Source organism: Emys orbicularis, chromosome 2 (genome assembly GCF_028017835.1).
Source record: "Emys orbicularis isolate rEmyOrb1 chromosome 2, rEmyOrb1.hap1, whole genome shotgun sequence".
NCBI classification, from domain to species: Eukaryota; Metazoa; Chordata; order Testudines; family Emydidae; genus Emys; species Emys orbicularis.
The window spans coordinates 280693124-280712052 of NC_088684.1; the positions used below are offsets into that span (position 1 = coordinate 280693124).

The 18929-nt window shown below is 44.6% G+C and overlaps 1 protein-coding gene across 1 annotated transcript in view; it reads left to right on the forward strand.

Annotated features, from left to right (window-relative positions):
* Nucleotides 1-2300: 2300 nt before the first annotated feature.
* Nucleotides 2301-18929, forward strand: part of PAXIP1 (PAX interacting protein 1) — an 85918-nt gene continuing 69289 nt past the window's right edge. Inside the window, exons 1-3 of the mRNA XM_065399145.1 lie at nucleotides 2301-2387; nucleotides 7596-7730; nucleotides 12133-12176. Of these exons, the coding sequence (XP_065255217.1) occupies nucleotides 2301-2387; nucleotides 7596-7730; nucleotides 12133-12176 (266 nt within the window). The remainder of the gene's footprint in view (nucleotides 2388-7595; nucleotides 7731-12132; nucleotides 12177-18929) is intronic.

The following is an 18929-nucleotide window of genomic DNA, read 5'->3' on the forward strand; positions in this document are numbered from 1 at the left end:
AGCATTATGTCCAACTTTTCATCCAAGATTCTCAAAGCACCTTACAATCATTAGCAGCCAGATTCTGCCACCACTAACTCTCATTGAGCAGCATCTTAATTCACAAGTAGCTTTTTCAATGAAACTACGCAGAGTGAAGTACCGAATGTCAGGGTAGCAGAATCTGGCCTTAAATACTTAACTGTCATAATACCCCTGTGAGGTAGAAATTATTATTCACATTTTACAACTGAGGAAACTGAGGTCCCAGTTCAGCAAAGCACTTACAAGTTTAAAGTCCCATTGACATCAAAGGGAGTTAAGCAAGTGCTGAAATGCTTTACTGAATCAGGGCTTGAAGCTGAGGAACAGAGCGTAGCAGATCAGTAGCAGACCTGGGAAAAGAACCCAGGAGGGAATACTCTGTTCCCTGAGGCATTTACTACTGGATTGCTTGACGTATGTAAAACGGTACAAATATTAATACTCATTAAGACATTATCTATAGTACCTGGACTATCACAGCAAGCAATGATTAGTCACTGAATATTGATTAGGTCCCCATGGACAGAGAATGGAGCCTCGAGTAATGAAGAAGCCAAAGGTAACATAGGAATTGAATCTTCACATGCACCGGTGTTTTAAAATTGAGTAGAGCAGCTCCAATCTCATGTTTACAGGTTTCAGAGTGGTAGCCATATTAGTCTGTATCAGCAAAAAGAACGAGGGAGTACTTGTGGCACCTTAGAGACTAACAAATTTAACAAAAGTTTGTTAGTCTCTAAGGTGCCACAAGTACTCCTCATTCTTTAATCTCATGTTTGTAACGGGGAGCCTTGGAATGCACAGAGCAGGGAGAAGAGCAATAAATGGGCTTGCTCCCTAGTAGCACTGGGACTGGAAAGGCCTGAGTTAGGCCATGTCTACATTAGTACTTATCAGAGGGGTAGCCGTGTTAGTCTGAATCTGTAAAAAGCAACAGAGGGTCCTGTGGCACCTTTAAGACTAACAGAAGTATTGGAGCATAAGCTTTCGTGGGTGAATGCCCATGGGCATTCACCCACGAAAGCTTATGCTCCAATACTTCTGTTAGTCTTAAAGGTGCCACAGGACCCTCTGTTGATTAGTACTTATGTTTGCAAAACTTTTGTGTCTCAGGTGTGTGGGGGGAAAAAATGGTCATGCCCCAAGTGACATAAATTATGCCGGCATAAGCACTTGTGTGCCCAATGCTATGTCAGCAGAAGATGCTCAGTGAAATGGTTTTATTATGCGGACGGGAGAGCTCTCTCCCGTGGACAAAATTCGGCTACACAAGCGCTCTTACCGCAGCACAGCTGTATTGGTACAGGTGTGCCACTGCAAGCTTGTTAGTGCAGACATGGACCCAGTGCACTCACAGAGTACACTAATTATTCTGGAACAAAGTGACATTTATGCCAGAGTAGAGTGTCCACAGGGGGACCTGTTCCAGAATAGCTACTGCTCAACCCGCTTACTCCGCAGTAACCATTCTGGTCAATTTCCCTATGTGGCAAAGCCCTGAGTGGGTCAATCTCACTACAGGGGGCAGGGGATCTCAACCTCTGACTACACAGCGGGGAGGGAGGCTGTGGGACAGAGCCAGACATCTCCCCCGCCCCCACAGCAGGCAGTGTCTGTGTGAGCCGGAGCAATCCCCGGCCTGGGCCTGTGTGTGTGTGTGTGGGGGGGGGGGGGTGCGCACATGTGCCCAGGGAGGAGGAGGAGGAGCGGGGGGGAGCTGAAGGGAGGGGGTTGGGAGAAAGCTGGCGGCGTGGGTCTGGGCCAGGAATGGGGTGGGGGAGGGGACTGGGGCGGGGAGCAGGGGGAGATACGGGGCGGACGGGGGCTGGGAGGGAAGGGGGGGATCGGGGGACACAGGGCGGGAGGGCATGAGGGAGGGGAGGGGCGGGGCCTGCGAGGGGAGCGGCTTCCCTCCTCCCTGTTGTTTGTTAATGGGCGGGACCAGCCATCCCCGCCGCCTGCCCCGTTCGTTGGGGAGAGTCCATTGAATGCGGCGAGAAGGGGGGAGCGGCAGGCTCCGCGGTGTAGTTGAACGCAGGCGCTCGGCCCTGGTTCCGGGAGAGCCCGTGCCCGGAGGCGCAGCCGGCGGAGTCCGTGGCAGCCGGGGACGCTGATCGGACCGCTCGGCTCAGTCTCCCCCCCGGGTCCCGGCGGGGGATGGTGCCTTCCGCAGCGCGCGCCTTGCTCCCGCGGTTCGGCTGCTCTGACGGGGGAGGGGACGCGAGCGCCGGGCTGGCCCCAGGGAGCGCGGGCCGCGGCTCCGCACGGACGGGACCATGTCGGCGGGCGGGGAGGAGCTGAAAGTGCCCGAGGAGATGTTTAAAGATGTCAAGTTCTTCGCTGTGGGAGACATCGACCCCAAGGTACCGGGTTACCCCCCCGCTGGGTACTGTGGGTTCTTCCACCGCTTCCCCGCGCGGCTCGCGCCGGTGACAGCCGTGGAAGCTCGCGCCGCTTTAAAGCTCGCGCCGCGCAAAGCTGGGGGGTGGGGAGGCACTCGCGCTCTCTCTGAGGGGGGTGCGGGCGAATGGGCTGCAGCTTCTGTGTACCCCGCGCCGCAGAACCGGCCGCCCTGGTGCGCAGGCCCCATAGCAGCCTGCGCGGAGCTGCCGGGCCCGGGCCGGGGGAGAGGGACTTCCTGCGGAACAGGGAGGCGGGCCGGGAGCCAGTGCCCCAAGTAGCTGGGACAGCGCTGGCCCCGGCCCAGGCCCCTTCCGACGGCGCCAGCCTGCGGGCTCGGCCTCCCCGTCAGCCCCCTCCCCACTCTCTGGGCGAGCCCGTGGGTACAGACTCCCCCACAGCCCTCCCCGCCCTGGGGCCAGCCTGTAGCCACGGTCCCCTGACAGCTTCCTTTCCCTCTGCCCCTCCCCGGGCCAGCTCGTGGGCACTGACCCCGCTGACAGGCAGCCGCCCCCTGGCCCATCACCAGGCGGCCAATGCAGATCCCACTGAGGGACCCGTCCTCCCCATGCCCGGTTCCAGGTCACAGCCACTGACCTCTCCCTATATGCTTAGCGCCAGCCTGCAGGCACTGACCCCATTGACAGACCCTTCCGACCAGGTCCAAGCCATGGGCACTGACTGCTCCGTCTCTTCCATGCCCAACTCCAGGTTGCAGGCATTGACCCCACTGACATACCCCCTTCACCACCCCTATGCCAAATTCCAAGCTATGGGCACTGACCCCACTGATAATCCCCCCGCCCCCCAAGCACCTGACCATGGGCACTGACCCCAGTGACAGCTCTCTCCCCAGCCCCAGAGCATACTGGTCATATTTGCTTTTATGCAGAAAGCTAGCTTGTGGGAGATGGAGAACATACCGAGAACATTGTCATTGTGTTCTTGGATTTATAATTAATACACTTAAAAATGTGTGGACTAGGCATGTGATCAGCATACTTAGTTACTATGTTTGCACATAACTTTGTTAAAACAGGCAGTTATTACTTTTTTTGCATGGGGAAAAATGTGTTTTGGGGGCTTTTTAGGACTTGTTATAGTTTCATACGATAAACTTGAAGCATTCATCTCTGAAAGTATTAAAATTGTATAAAAAAACTATTGTAACTAACTGCTGGAGTTGATTAAAAGAACTTTTCTCTACTTTTTAAAGTAAATCAGAATATTCTTGCAGTCTAACTTCTTCACAAAGTTTTGGCTGATTGTCAGTAAGTAGCACACAAGGCCCCAATCAGACCATTCTAAGAAATCACAAACATTCCAGGATTGAAAATAAAACAGAACTTGAAGTGCCACCTGCAGGGATACATGCTGAGGGATGGTGGGGAGGGGGTGTTGTTGTCAGGGCATGAAGTTTCTTAATGGTAGGGTGCACTTGCATCAGAGACAGAATAAAAAAATGGCAGAGTTTTCAGAGACAGTTTACCTAGATTTGTTCCGTTTTTGCAGTTATACTATTAAACACAAAAAAGTGTTTTTATTATTAAAGTAGCAAACTAAAGCACTCAAAAGATAGGAAATGCCAGAATTAATGTTGTCTGTGCAACCTTAATTCAGCCCCCTTGTGCATATGCATTATGAGAAGTTTTTAATTATATGATTATGTATTATTTTTCCCATGAGAAAACCCTGCTTCATTCCTTGCAAGTATGGATGTTGCTTACTTAATGAAAACAACAAGAAGTCTGGTGGCACTTTAAAGACTTACAGATTTATTTGGGCATAAGCTTTCGTGGGTAAAAACCTCACTTCTTCAGATGCACTTAATGAGCGGCTATTCAGTATTTTGTTTTATCCTCATTGTTCCATGTGTGTGACCCCATGCCTTATTTACTGCACACTATTCAAACTCCGCTGTGGAGACAGAATTATTAATTTTCTCAAGGGTATTTCTGTGGTGCCTCTCACTATAGTATTAAAGTGCTTCACAAACATATATTAATTAAATCTTCACAACGCTGCTGTGAGGTGGGGGCGGATTTATTCCCATTTTACAAATGCAGTCTTAATTTTGTCTTTTCCTAACTTTTGAGTGCTTGACTTTGCAATCTTAATAATGGTATTTCAATATAGCTTTTTATGTGTAACTTTCTAGGTTTTTAAAAAAGCAAACTAAAAAATAGAAATTCCAACATGTGGTATTATATTGACACCCACAGTGGTCATCAGCAGGGTTGGAACCTTTTAGATCCAGTGAAGAGATCTCTGCTGTGTTTGTCATCCTCTGTGTGGACCAACACCTTTGCCAGTTGGTTTCATAGATGTTTGCTGACAACAGAGGAATGGTTAGCCTGAGCAATCATGAGTTCTAGTCCAGCCTGTGGAGGGGAATGTACCCTACCAGGCATAGACTCTCTGGCAATTTGTCCCAAGCATGAGCCCTTCTACCCTGTCCCTCTTTCAGTCTTGTCTCTTCCCCACCCCTACTTCCTTGTCCCATTCCCATTTTCCTTGCCTTTTCAGTCCCAATCTTCCTTTTTCAGGCTTCTCATCACAGTCTCTCCCCATTCCCACACCTTGTTCCCATTCCCCTCTTCCAGCTCCTCATCTGATCTGTCTCTCCCATCTTCCCACTCCTGCCCCCTGCTCCTTGTCCCAATCTCTTTACCCAGCCAGTCATAGTTCTCCCCTCACATCCTAGCTCCTTGTCAGATCTGTCTCCTCGTCCCATCCTTGTACACACTGGTCCTACTCTGGACAAGGAGCTGAGAGCAATCTCAGTGAACACCCCACTTCCACCAGCAATGTGGCTTTCTGTCCCAGTCCCCCTCCAACATATCCCTTGCCAGCTCTCCACCTCAGTCTGCTTGCCCAACCAGTTTCAGCCTTCTCTTCCCCTCCAGCTCCCAGTCTCAGCAGACTCCTTGTCCCAGTGTATTCATTTCCATCTCCCCGGTTCAGCTTTTGTCTCCCCTGCATTTGAATCAGACAGCTTCCCTCTCTGTGTTGCCTGGATGCCAGCAGAGGGATGTCACTGAGAGCACAAGAGAGACAGGCTCCCTGCTTTCTAACTTCCAGTGCTCTGCCCTACTCCAGCCCAGAGTCACAGGGAGCAGCAAGTACAGAGAAAGTTTGCTTTGTCCCTGTAGTCCTGGTCTGGAGCATGTTCAGTTGTCCTGTGGGGATGGCATATGTGCAGTCTGGTCACATGTAAGACCTGGGATGGGCTCGAGCATGCTTAGTGAGGAAATAATTTTCAAAGATTTTAGCTGCCAAACTCTTAACAAGTCTCTACTTAGCATATGCCAACTGACGTATGCCAAAGGCTTATAGCAGCCATATTTGAGTGGATTTTTATGAAAATGGCAAAATCACATCCCTGATACAGCGGCCACCCCGTCCCAAATTTCAAGTCCTTGCTCCAAAGCATCGGGACACTAGAGTGGTTTAAATAAAAGGTTGCCAGAATTTTTTAACATGAACAAAGAATATATTAGTTACTAGTCTGGTTCTTGTAAACGGCTAAATTGTTTTGGGACCATTGCTGTTCAACATTCATAAACGATCTGGAAAAGGGATAAAAGGTGAAGTGTCAAAGTTTTCAGATGATGGAAAATTACTCAAGATAGTTAACTCCAGTGGTTCTCAAATTGTGGGTTGGGACGCCAAAGTGGGCAATGACTCCATTTTAATGGGGGCGCCAGGGCTGGCTTAGACTTGCTGGGACCCAGGACCAAAGCCCGAGGGCTTCAGCCCTGGGCATCGGGACTCAGGTTACAGGCCCCCTACCTGAGGCTGAAGTCCTTGGGCTTCGGCTTTGCCTCCCCACCCCCAGGGGCTTGGGCTGGCTCAGGCTTCAGTCCCCCCTCCTGGGGTTGCGTAGTAATTTTTATTGTCCAAAGGGGGTTGCAGTGCAATGAAATTTGAGAACCCCTGGTTAAGTCCAAAGCACACTGTGAAGAGTTACAAAGGGATCTCACAAAACTGGGTGACTGGGCAACAAAATGGCAGATTAATTTCATTGGTGATAAATGCGAAGTAATGCATATTGGAAAACATCCCAACTATACATACAAAATGATGGGGTCTCACTATTACCACTCAAGAAAGAGAGCTTGGAGTCATTGTAGATAGTTCTCTGAAAACATCCACTCAGTGTGCCAAGGAAGTCAGAAAAGTTAACAGAATGTTAGGAACCAGGCAGGGGTAGATAATAAGACAAAATATTATAGTGCCACTATATAAATCCCTGGTACACCCACACCTTGAATACTGCGTGCAGTTCTGGTTACCCCATCTCAGAAAAGGGTGAGGGTACAGAAAAAGCCAACAAAAATTATTAGGGGTATGGAACAGCTCCCATATGAAGAGAGATGAAAAAGACTGGGACTGTTCAGTTTGAAAAAGAGATTAATAAAGGGGGATATGATAGAGGTCTCTAAAATCATGAATGGTGTAGAGAAATTGAACAGGGAAGAATTAGGGATCACCCAATTAAATTAATAGGCAGCAGGTTTAAAACATACATAAGGAAGTACTACTTTCACATGTTGCACAATTTACCTGTGGAACTCATTGCCAGGGGATGTTGTGAAGGCCAAAAGTATAACTGGGCTAAAAAAAAAGTTAGACAAGTTCATGTAGGATAGTTCCAAGTGGTTATAAGCCAAGATGATCAGGGATGCAACCCCATGCTCTGGATATCCCTATGCCTCTGCCTGCCAGAAGCTGGAACTAGACAACAGGACCTGTTCTGTTCATTCCCTTAGAAACATCCGGCATTGGCCGCTGTCAGAAGACAGGATACTCGACTAGATGGACCATTAGTCTGACCCATTATGGTCATTCTTATGTTCTTATGAAATTTTCCAAAATGATTCAGCATGAGGCAGAAACTCAGCATGTAAAATTTCAGCCAAATGGTTAAAGTTTGGCAAAGTTATAAACAACTGAAAACAAGGTCTTTTAATGGGCAGTATTGGGCAAACTTAATGTTAGGCAGTGCTACCAGCCTTGCCTACAACGTAATTATGTTTTCTATAAGAAAACAAGAAGAGAACTAAGTGAAATATTACTTCTCCAACTCCCAAGGGTTGCTACATTAAAATTTTTCTAAAACCAAAAATTATCAAATGACCTTTGAATTTGTCTTGCTTTTTGGTTTTTAGGTTATTCAGCTTCTAAAAGCTGGGAAAGCGAAGGAGGTTTCTTATAATGCACTGGCTTCCCACATTATTTCGGAAGATGGGGACAATCCCGAGGTTGGAGAATCTCGTGAGGTCTTCGATCTCCCTGTGGTAAAGGTGAGTAACTACTGTATAACACGGTAGAAGTGTTAATATAATTGTTTTCCCATGTAATGAATTGTATTTTGGGGTTTAAAGTACCATTCATGTTCATCTGATGTGTGAAGAAAATGGGGGAGGGGTGTCTAACCTGCTTCTAAATTTGGTGCCCACCTTATTTTCTGAATGACAGTTATATAGGATTCCAAAGCTTAGTATAACCCTTTTACCACAACTGTGCTCTTCCCCCCCCCCCCCTTTTTTTGGTTACTAGTTGCCTGTTCGTTCTCATTGTCCTTCCCAATTTTTTTTATCACCTTCACCTTTCTTCTTCCTCCTCGGTTATCTAGGGTGATGTGGTCCTAGTCACTTTACAATTATTTTGCCTGGGAAAGTCTGTCTGCAGCTGCTGGCAATAAAATACATCCGTTTCTATTATAAAAAGTAGTCTGCATATGCATTTCTTCTTCACATGCACGTTTTGAGACCTGTTTTTTTAAAAAGTAAAGCCTAGGTAGATTCCATATAAATCTCAGTGTTGCCAGTTTTTGTGATGTTATCGTGAGTCTTTTGATGTTTTTTCTTAAAGTGCTGGAGTCTTGTGAATAAACCAGAATCTCAGCTTTCATTTAAAAAAAAAAAAAAGTATGTTTCTTGATTTCATGTTTGTGGAAATAAGCTTGAAAATGTGGACCTAATTGTTTAAGAGCCCAAAAGTCAATATAAAGATCTTAGAATATATTATTTTAAAAATCTCATGGTTTGGGGATGAGAGGTCATGACTCATGATTTTTATTTTATTTTTTTTTAATGCTAGAAGTTGTCAATACTGAATTCTGGTGGCTCATAATATATTGTACAGTAGAACTGCAGAGTTACGAACACCAGAGTTACAAACTGACCAGTCAACCACACACCTCATTTGGAACTGGAAGTATTCAGTCAGGCTAGGTCTACACTACAGCGGGGGTCCGACCTAAGATACGCAACTTCAGCTACGTGAATACCGTAGCTGAAGTTGCGTATTTTAGGTCGGCTTACCTGGCGGTGAGGACGCGGGAAAGTCGACCGCTGCCGCCGACTCCGCTGCCGCCTCTTGCCGAGGTGGATTTCCGGAGTCGACGGCAGAGCGATCAGGGATCGATTTTACCGCGTCTTCACTAGACGCGGTAAGTCGATCCCCGATAGACCGATTGCTACCCGCCGGATCGGCGGGTAGTGAAGACAAAGCCTCAGGCAGCAGCAGAGACCCGCACCCCCCCCAAAGGGAAATAAGTCAGGCTGCAGCACAGGGAATTTAGGGGAGCGGGGAGCTGATGGGGGGGCTGCCGGTCCACCCTGGTTACAAGCCCCCACCAGCTAGCTGCAACGGGCTGCTCTTCCTGCAAGCAGTGGACAAAGCAGGCAGCTGCCAAACGACGTTAGAAGGGAGCATTGCACAACTTTAAATGAGCATGTTTCCTAATTGATCAGCAACATAACAACGAAACAGCGTTCACTAGGACGACTTTAAGTGAGGAGTTACTGTACAGTACTGTGTTAAACATAAAGTACCCTCCTCCCCTCCCAAAAAAGGGGGAAAGCAGCATTTTTCTACAAAGTAAATTTAAAAGCTGTCTTAAGTCAATGTTCAGTTGTAAACTTTTGAAAAAACAACCATACTGTTTTGTTCAGTATTAAGAACATTTCAGAGTTACGAACAACCTCCATTCCTGAGGTGTTTGTAACTTTCAGGTTCTACTAGTACCTGGGTTTGCATGACAGTGTAGAAATACAAATAAACTAACAGGAAATAATAAAGTCAAAAATAAAATTCCAGTAGGAGCAGGTTTCTATTTAAACACAAATCAAACAAGTCCATTTTCTAAGATGTTTTTGGCTCTTTAGTTTAGTAATAGTGATTATAATACTTAGCTCTCTTACACTGCTTTTCATCTGTGAGATCAGTGGAAGGGGAGTATCATTTCTCCCTGTCACATTCTGGGGTGCAATCCACCTGCCCTTCAACACTGGGTGCCTCACTATGCTTTGCTGCTGTAGCTCCCAACCTGGGCCCCTAACAAACAGTATGCCGGTCACACCCTGAGCGTCTGTATAGCTGCAGCCTGCCAGCCACGCTCCAGTCACACTCTGGCTTCCACCAGCCTCGGTTACCACTTGCAGGATGACCCCAACCCACTTCCAGTCCCAAAATTTCCCCCAAACTTGAGTTCTTCACTGTCCAGCTCTCTTCTGGATGGTTCAGGTGTTAGAGGTCTCTTGCCCCTATAAGGGATCAGTATCCAACTGTTTGCTTTTTAACTGGAGATACCCAAAAGTTCAACTTAAATACAACACTGGATTAGTTTTGATCAAAGGTTAAAATAATTTTCTTTAACTACAAAGAGAGAGATTTTAAGTGACTACAAGTATAAGGCATTAAAGTCAGAAATGGTTAAAGAGAAATAAAGATAAAACGTTTTCTAGTAACTAAAACTTAACAAACAAGACTTAGTTCAAGGTAAAATCCTTACACATGTTCCCAGCAATGGGGCTGACCAAATTCTCAGATCAGAACCCTTCCAAAGTCCAGAGTCTGGTTCCTTTGTTGTCTTAGGTGAAAGAGAGCGAGAGAGAGATAGGGAGAGAAAGAAAGTTAGAATACCTGGGGTTTTTTGCCCCTCACTTTTATAGTCTAGTCACCCTTTGAAATGCATCTTCCTGAGGATGGAGACATGGAGTCTCATGGTGAGAGGTTCCATGTTATTTGTTAAAATGCAGATTGATCTGTTCCTGCTCCCCTCCGGAGCTTGACCAGTGATGGCCAATCAGCTTTGATGACACCTGGCTAGAGGTGTTAGCTTGTCCTTTGTCTTTGAGGAACAAGTTTACTCCTCCCAGATTTGTCTGGTAAACACATTTCAGTCGTAGTTTCAGCTTATGTTCATAACTTTACATGTAATGTTGCTACTCACATTTCACCATGATATTATTGACCAGTGAGTTGTTAGATTTCAAATGATACATCACAAGGAATATGTTATGCATGATTATTACACTAATGCGTTGGGTGTAAATGCAGGATTGCATTTGGTCACACGCCCCACTTCATAGATGGGGAAACTGGCACAAAATTGTGTGACCTTGAGACACTTCCCTGCCAGTCACAGACAGAGCTGGGAAACAGACCCCAGGTTTCCAGATTCTTACCCATTCCGGTGCCAAGAGGCGGATTAGGGGTTTGTGGGGCCCTGGGCCAGAGCAAGTGGGCCCCCCTGCTCCCCTTTCAATGCCAGGGAACTGAGTTTGGGTGCGGGGGCTTCCCCCGCCCACCTAATGCTGCTGCCCCACCTGGTACTCCTGCTAGGGAGCGGGGTCAGGGCACGTGGGCTTCCCCCGCTCCCTGGCAGGAGCGCCAAGCAGGTTGGGGCACGGGGGCATCCATTTTTCTGGGGGGCCCCCAATTGGCCGGGGCCCCTGGGCACGGATTCCGTTGGCCCAGTGGCTAATCCACCACTGCCGGTGCCCTATCCACTAGACAATGCTGCCTCTCTAAGTTCTATCTCTTCTGGTAACTCAGTGTCCCTGCTTTTGTATACTGTAGGTATGGATCTGTTCAGCTGGGGCACTTGCAGATACATTGTATGCTATGGCTGATTGTTTGCATGGAATGCTCTGTGGCTTCTGTATTCACAAACAAGGAGATTGCTGTCAGTCTTAGGTACAGAGGAAGGGCTTAGAAGCATTAACAGTGCTTTCCACTTCCTAATGGCTTTAATTTAAATAATTTAATTTCATATAGTAGTACCAACTTTTTTTTTTTTTTTTTTGTAAACATTTGTCAAGTAGAAGGGCAGGACTTTCAGCTAAACTGTTTAATCTGATCTGATAACATCATAGTGTGAGCTTGTAAATCAAGACGATAAGCCTAAGTATGAAGAGAGAGGGAAATCAAAGGGACTAAAAGTAGTTATAGTGTGTGGCTAAAATAGGGAAAAGAAATAGAGAAAATGGAAAAGGTAAAGCTGAAAAAAGTTTAAGGAAAAACAAAATGAATCTTTGGTGGGGGGAGGGGGGAGGGGGGAGGGGGAAGAGGATTATATCTTCAAAATAAATACATATATCTTGAATTCTACATACCTTTAAGGGAGTCTAAATATATGGTGTTTAAAGCAGGGGACTGGAAGTCAGGAAACCTGGGTTCTATTCCAATCTTTGCTGCTCCCTTGCTCAGTTGAGCTGTGTTTAAAAGCTAGTAATATCATGTGCAGTGTTGTGAGGATTAAGTAAATTGTTTATAAAGCACTTGGTGTTCCTAAGATGAAAGGTATAGAACTGAAGAGTGGTTTTAAAATGAATACAAACAGAAATCAAACTATTATTTGTGTGTATTGCTGCAGATACTTCACTAAAAATATACTTCATTAATTTTGTCTTGCAGCCTTCCTGGGTGATTTTGTCTGTTCAGTGTGGAGCTCTTCTGCCGTATCCTTCCTATTGAGTTGTTCAAATTGTAACATATGGTATGAAAAATATGTCAAAATTAAAGTGTATATTCTGCATATTAAATGCTAAAATCTGTTGCTGCAATATGGGTGCACCGTTAAAGCCAAAAAATCAGGAAATACAGAAGATAAGGCCCTGATACTGCAAGCATTTACACATGTGGTTAACCTTACTAATGCAGGTAGTCCCACTGTTACTACCTGTGGTAGTAAATGTAAACCACATGCGTACACATTTGTAGTATCAAGGCCTAAAGGTCTAATAATAGTGTCATCGCAATGCAAATAATAAATAGTAATTCAGTTACACTGCATATGTCTAGTATTATCTATACCTGTTCTTTCTGATTAAGAATGTAGCTTTATTAGTGTTTATGCTGTAAAATCTGCATCAGAAGACACTGTTTGTGCAGGTTGGCTGAGTCAATATTGCTGTATAACCATAACTTAGCGCTTCCTTGACTTTTATTTTAATTTTGCAACCTTATCTGACCTAAGTGTTGTATTTTACAATGTATTGTATTTCCATTTAATAAAAAATGAAGAAGTGTGGGGGTGGGAGTCGCATGGATGACTTGCAAAGACAACTGCAGCATTATCCGCATTCAGTGGTTCCAGTCAGGCTTTGAAGTTAAACCTTTAGTGAAGGTGAATAAAGTGGCAAGTTCCCCAGCCTTTGGTTCTACTGCTGCCTTGAGACAGTTTTCTGCAAGTCTGGGTTAACTCAGTAGCAGCATGTCTCTTTATGTTGTGATGGTTGTATCTTTTGTATAAAGGGGCCAGAATTATTTCTTTTTAATGAAAGTTTTGAATTTGCAGTATATTGGCCTATGGAGCAGCCATTTCACAGATGCTCTAAATTGTTTATCCCTTTATTTATTTTTTTAATGCCCTCAATTTGTGGCAATTCTTTTGCAGTAACTTGTTTTTGTTTCAATGAGATATCTGCAGTATCTCTGCAGCAAGTTTTCCGAACAGCAACCCATGAGTAGCTACCCCTGTGCATGTCAGATTGGATGGGGAGAACATGCAGTGTTAATGTAACAAAGAGTGATAGGCCTTAATTAGGCATTGCAGAAATGGTTAGCAGATGCTTGATTTAGTATGTCCAAGAGTGATTTTTTTTTAAAATCACTTTATTTTGCCAAGTTTTTAAAAACTTGTTCATGGACATACTTGCTTGTGAAGGCTATTAGCATGGCAAGTTTCAAAACTGAGCCATTTGTGAATTATTTGTGAGGAAGGGAAAAGTGGTACATTCTTTTAAAATGGGGAAAAGTGAGGATTTTTTTTCACTTTTTCAGAGTTTACACTTTCAAAACAAATAATCTTTCAGCAGAGGCAAAGTATGGAAATTTCAGCCAAATAAGTGAATTTCTAAAGATATGAACATATAAAAATGGTGGTATAATTTATCTGTAATGATTATTGCCAGGCCTCCCCAAACAGCCAGGCGTGGCCCTGCCTATGCTCCACCCCCAGACTCCTCCTGCCAGTTCCCCTGACTCTGTACCGTGGCCCGGGCTGGGGCTGGTGCTGGGTCCGTACTGCCCGCCCGGTGCTCCAGGGCTGGGGCTGTGCCACCCGCCCTCCCGGCACTCTGGGGCGGGGCTTTGGGTGGAAAGGGCAGGACTAGGCGCTAGGCTCCCACAGCCAGTGGTTCACGTGCTGCCCATGTTGCCAGGTGATTTCTTTAATAGCATTCATAACACTGGAGCATGTGATAGTGCATTCCCCATGCTATATTACTTCTGTGTACTATTTATTTAAGGTGTAGTTTTTTAAAATTTTAGTGTATTTTTCAGTTTGTAGCGATGCCATCCTTAGATGTTATTTTAGTTGAAGGCTACAGGCTACTTAACATTTTGGCTTTTCTGCTAAGCCAAAGATTGAATGGACGTGGACGCTAAGGCCTTGTCTACACTACGGGGGGAGATCGATCTAAGGCCGTGGCTACACTCGAAACTTCAAAGCGCTGCCGCAGGTAATCGCTTTGTGAAAAGGAAGGATTTGCATATTGGCAGGGCAGTATGGGAAAGCCATGCAGCTCCTACTGATACAGCACAGTCTTTAGGACATCAATTCAGAATTTTTTACAATCTCTACATTAAATAAAACAAAAACTGCAAGCTGTGGAGACACAAGTAACCAGAAAAATACCATGTTATCATTATCATTTCTGGATGTTGGTGGCCAAATTTTCAGACAGGTCTCTACACTTGTGCATAAGCCGTCTGCATTTGCACAGAGAAACCAGGTAGTTGCCTACCTCACCAGTTTGTTTGTGCATAGCCTGTTTGTGTCCAGGGATGCAGATTGGGTAATGAAGCAACCTTATTGCAAGGGTGAAGTTTGAAGCTTGTTTGAAAATTTGGTCCTAGGAGACCCTTTATAACAGACAGTGATTCAGGCTGATGCTTCCCTTCTGTGAGAATTGCCTGGCAGATGAGCTCAGAATCTTGTGTTACCTTTTCTTCCCTTTGTACCAGATTCAGGTATAAAAGGATAGAGTTCTTTTTGACTGCCAAAGATGCAGTGAGCTTTTTCTGCCCTTGGAATGTTTAAAAGGGCTTGAAATACTTACCAGATAGCTGCTAGAAAACTATTAGCCAGTAGACTATAGCTACTTGCCAGAAGCTGATAAGAAAGTTGAGAGCTGTTGAGGGTGCACTCCTTATGGGTCCAGGGGAAGCTGCTAGAAAGTGTGAGGAGGGATAATCTGAAAACATCCCATGATAGGATTTTTAGAAGTGCTCAGCATTGGCCTTACTACTTCCACAACTTCACTGGCAGCAGAATTAGGCCAACACTTAATCACTTTTGAAATTCCACCTTCAATGCTCTATTGCAGAGTTTGTTTACTTATTCAGAGACCGCAAGAGCATGTCCTGTATGGGGAGTATCATGTCCTGTATCTGTCCCTGCGGGGCCCTATATTTTATGTCATTCTTGACTTGTCTGATAAGTTCTTTTGGAGCTTGTCGTCTTCATGCTGAGGTCCGCAGCTCCATTCCAATTGGTATTTCAGTCCGTTTGCAGAGTAGGGGCAGAACAGACCTGTCAGAGACTGGTAGCAGGGAAATGCCCTGCCTTCTGAAGTTCCTTCCATTTTCTTTTTTGCCTCCCCAGCAACAAGTGGCTCAACCAGATCCCCTGGCTGCAGAGCTTTTCTGAGGAAAATTACAGAATTAATTTCAAATTTTGAGACTAACAATTTAGTTCATTACACTAGATTAGTGTCCCAGGGCTGCATTTTACTTTTTGGGAGCTTCCCCTGAACTCCCCTTACCCTTCTGAGGTTTTTCCAGCATCTATAGGAATATGTATAGCTTTCATCAAATGTGGTCACAGGACACTGTCCAGAGGGCAGACCCTATGGAGCTACACAAGAATTACAGGAACAATTTTATCTGGTTCCCAGTCTCAGCAACCCATGCAAAGGCCATCGCATGAATTCAGTCATCAGTCATGCGCATCTGGTGATGGATTGCAGCCTGCTCCTCATCCTATTTTTAGCTTCAGAGAACCAGGGAGAAGCAGAGCAGGGCCCTGTCTGAGGCATCTAAAGGAGGTTTGTCTTCAAAGCATTCCCATTTTACCATCTTCAGACAATTCTTTATGTTTTGCAGATGAACCACAGCCTTTTTCTTTTCCCAACTTCGATCATTTTCATTTGATGTTACAATGTGCTCCCTACGGACTCTCTCCAGGATCATGGTATCAGTAATACTGGATTTAGGGAAGAAGGAAATTTGCTTATCTTTTTCTAGACAATTTTTCTGATCAGGGATCTGTACAAAGAGAAAGCTGAAGCAAACACACCGAGTGATACGGTTCCTGGAGTTCAGGACAAACACACGCATATGGTAGCAAGGAAGTCAGTCATTGTCTGGGGGTGAGGATAAATACTATCAAGTACAAGGTTTCATCTTAGAAGAATAACAGAAGATGAAGATGGCCATAATGGAAAGCAAGTAGTATCAGAAACAAAAATCCAATTCTTATTGGAGCTTATTATGAATTCTGAACTCATTCACAGGCATGCTTCTGTGATCTAAAGTGTATATGATACCTGGAAATACTGGATAGATATCTCCTCTGCCTCTTACCCAATCTTATCTGTTTTCAGAGATCTAGTGCCAGTTGTATATTCTCTGCCTTTTTTTTTTTTTTTTTTGGCGGTTCTCCTGTTTCTTTTCAGGGAAGATTCGAGAAAGAGAATACAGCATCCACCAGCTAGAACACAGTGATTAATTGAGGTCTCAGAGCACTGTTCCTTCCATAGATAACAGACTTGTCTTGTTAAATATCAAAGTCCAGTCCTTAGGAGCACTGACAGTCTCAGGGCAGAGTAGTCACGTCTCCTATACAATATCGAGATCTGCTAGACTGCCACATAGCCGTCAATACATAACTTCACCAAATTCTGCATATTGGTCATCCAGTCTTAGTGAATGCCATTTCCTTAGTTTTGGCAGGAGTCTTTTCCATGCTTACTTCCCAGTGGAAGATGGAGGATATAATATATGCACTACCTCATTTTGGATATCCATATTAAAAGGATTGCCCTGCTTCTCACCCTGGAGGCACACTGCTATAAAAATCCCATTGTAACAGTTCTGTGGACCTTGGAATGAAGAATAGAAAAATTACCTGTGATTACATGGAAAATTATTTTCTTAGAGTGACGAGGTCCCCAGATCTGGCCCATCCTGCACACAAATGGATCATACAGAATAGAGATGGCTATGGACATACAAAGATTTGAGTTTGTTGTTGTTAAGTGCAATTTACCATGCTTTGTAGTAGGAGAAACCCTTATGCTTTTTTCTGAAAATATAGTTAACACAACCTACTATTTGGGAAGGTAGATTTACATAAGAACAGCCATATTGGGTCAGACCAATGGTCCCATCTATCCCAGCATCCTGTCATCTGACAGTGGCCAATGCCAGGAGCTTCAAAGGGAACGAACAGGACAGGCAATCTTGAGTTATCCATTCCATCATCCAGTCCCAGCTCCTGGCAATCAGAGGCTAGGGACACCCAGAGCATGGGGTTGCATCCCTGACCATCTTGGCTAATAGCCATTGATGGACCTATCCTCCATGAACGTATCTAGAACAGTGTTCTAGTTTTGGCCTTCACTACATTCTCTCGCAACGAGTTCCACAGGTTGATTGTGCGTTGTGTGAAGAAATATTTCCTTTTATTTTAAACCTGCTGCCAGTTAATTTCATTGGGGGGAGGCGGGGGGAACGGACGGGACAGGTTATTGTGTTATGTGGAGTAGTTAATACTTCCTTATTCACTTTCTCCACACCAGTCATGATATTCTAGCCTTCTATCCTATCCCCCCTTAGTCATCTCTTTTCCAAGCTGAAAAGTCCCAGTCTTTTTAATCACTCTTCATACAGAAGCTTTTCCATACCCTTAATCATTGTTGTTGCCCTTCTCTGTACCTTTTCCAATTCTAATGTCTCTCTTTTGAGATGGAGTGACTAGAACTGAAATTGAATTATCCTGGTTGTAGAAGTTATCTCAGCGGTAGGGAACTTAAGGGAGCATCTGACAAATCTGGTTCTGTCCCCAACCTGCAAGCAGGCTGACGTACACATTGTAATAGATCTGCTGTTCTTATTACTCAAAGAAAAGAAATATTCAGGTAAGCACAGATCATTTCCCCTATTTTACCATCCTGAAAAGAGGGTCAATTATACTTCCTCCCTACTAGCAACCGAAGAGGCAGTGAGTTTCTCTTTCTTATTGCTCTGACAGAGGGTAGGATGCAGTCTGCACTCTTCTCCTTCTTTGCTGCTGGAAAATAACAGCTTTACATTTCCCATTCTTTCTTTTTTGTCTTCCACTCCCACTTTTCACACCTTTGTTCTGCTTCTTGTAATTTTTCTTAGAGGCAGAATGAAAAGGATCAGTTTCACTCTTGCTCTGTATACAAGTGAGATCTCCATTGAAACTCGGAAATTGCTGCTGAGTATGCTATGAGCAGCTGCTAATGCAGGGAATAGACCTCCACCAAGTAGCAGAGGATTGAACCTCTGCCTTATATTATATGTTTCTAAGCAGTATTAAAGTGAAACATACAAGAACTTTTCATTAGTCTTATTGCTGTTTGAACACTATATGTAACAGCAGTAAAACTGGTTATATTCTTGTAAATTTTAGTGCGCTGTGGCAGTCATTGACAGCTTTCCACTTACAATGTACAGTCTTTCTTCAGTCCTTGTGGTTTAGTTATTATTTACAAGGTGCCGTATGTATTCCTGGCACTCTATGGTAATGTAGGAATTAAAGGTGTAATCATAGAGGGTTTTTGCATTTTGTGATGGCAGTTACAGTATAAGTGTGTGTATATTTATATCTATATCATCTGTATAAAATAATGTCTCAACAATGTGTTTTTTCTTAAACATGCATGTTGTGGTTAAAATTTGCATAGTGTTATTAATATGTTTATGTCCTGTGTATTCTGTGGCGCCGACTTAATTTGAAGAATTTTCCTTCTGTTGCCTGGCAGTTTCCAGCATTCTCTAATCAGTGTTTTCAAACAGAAACCAAGGCCAGGCAAAAGCTCTAGTGTGTGTATTAAAGGGGAAAAAAGTGAAGCCATGGAGGCATATGAGAGTACTACATAAAATGACTGTAAATGTTTGTTATCCTCAAAGTTCTGCTGAACGTTGTAAACATTTGAAAAAGAGCTCTTCCAGACAACCTG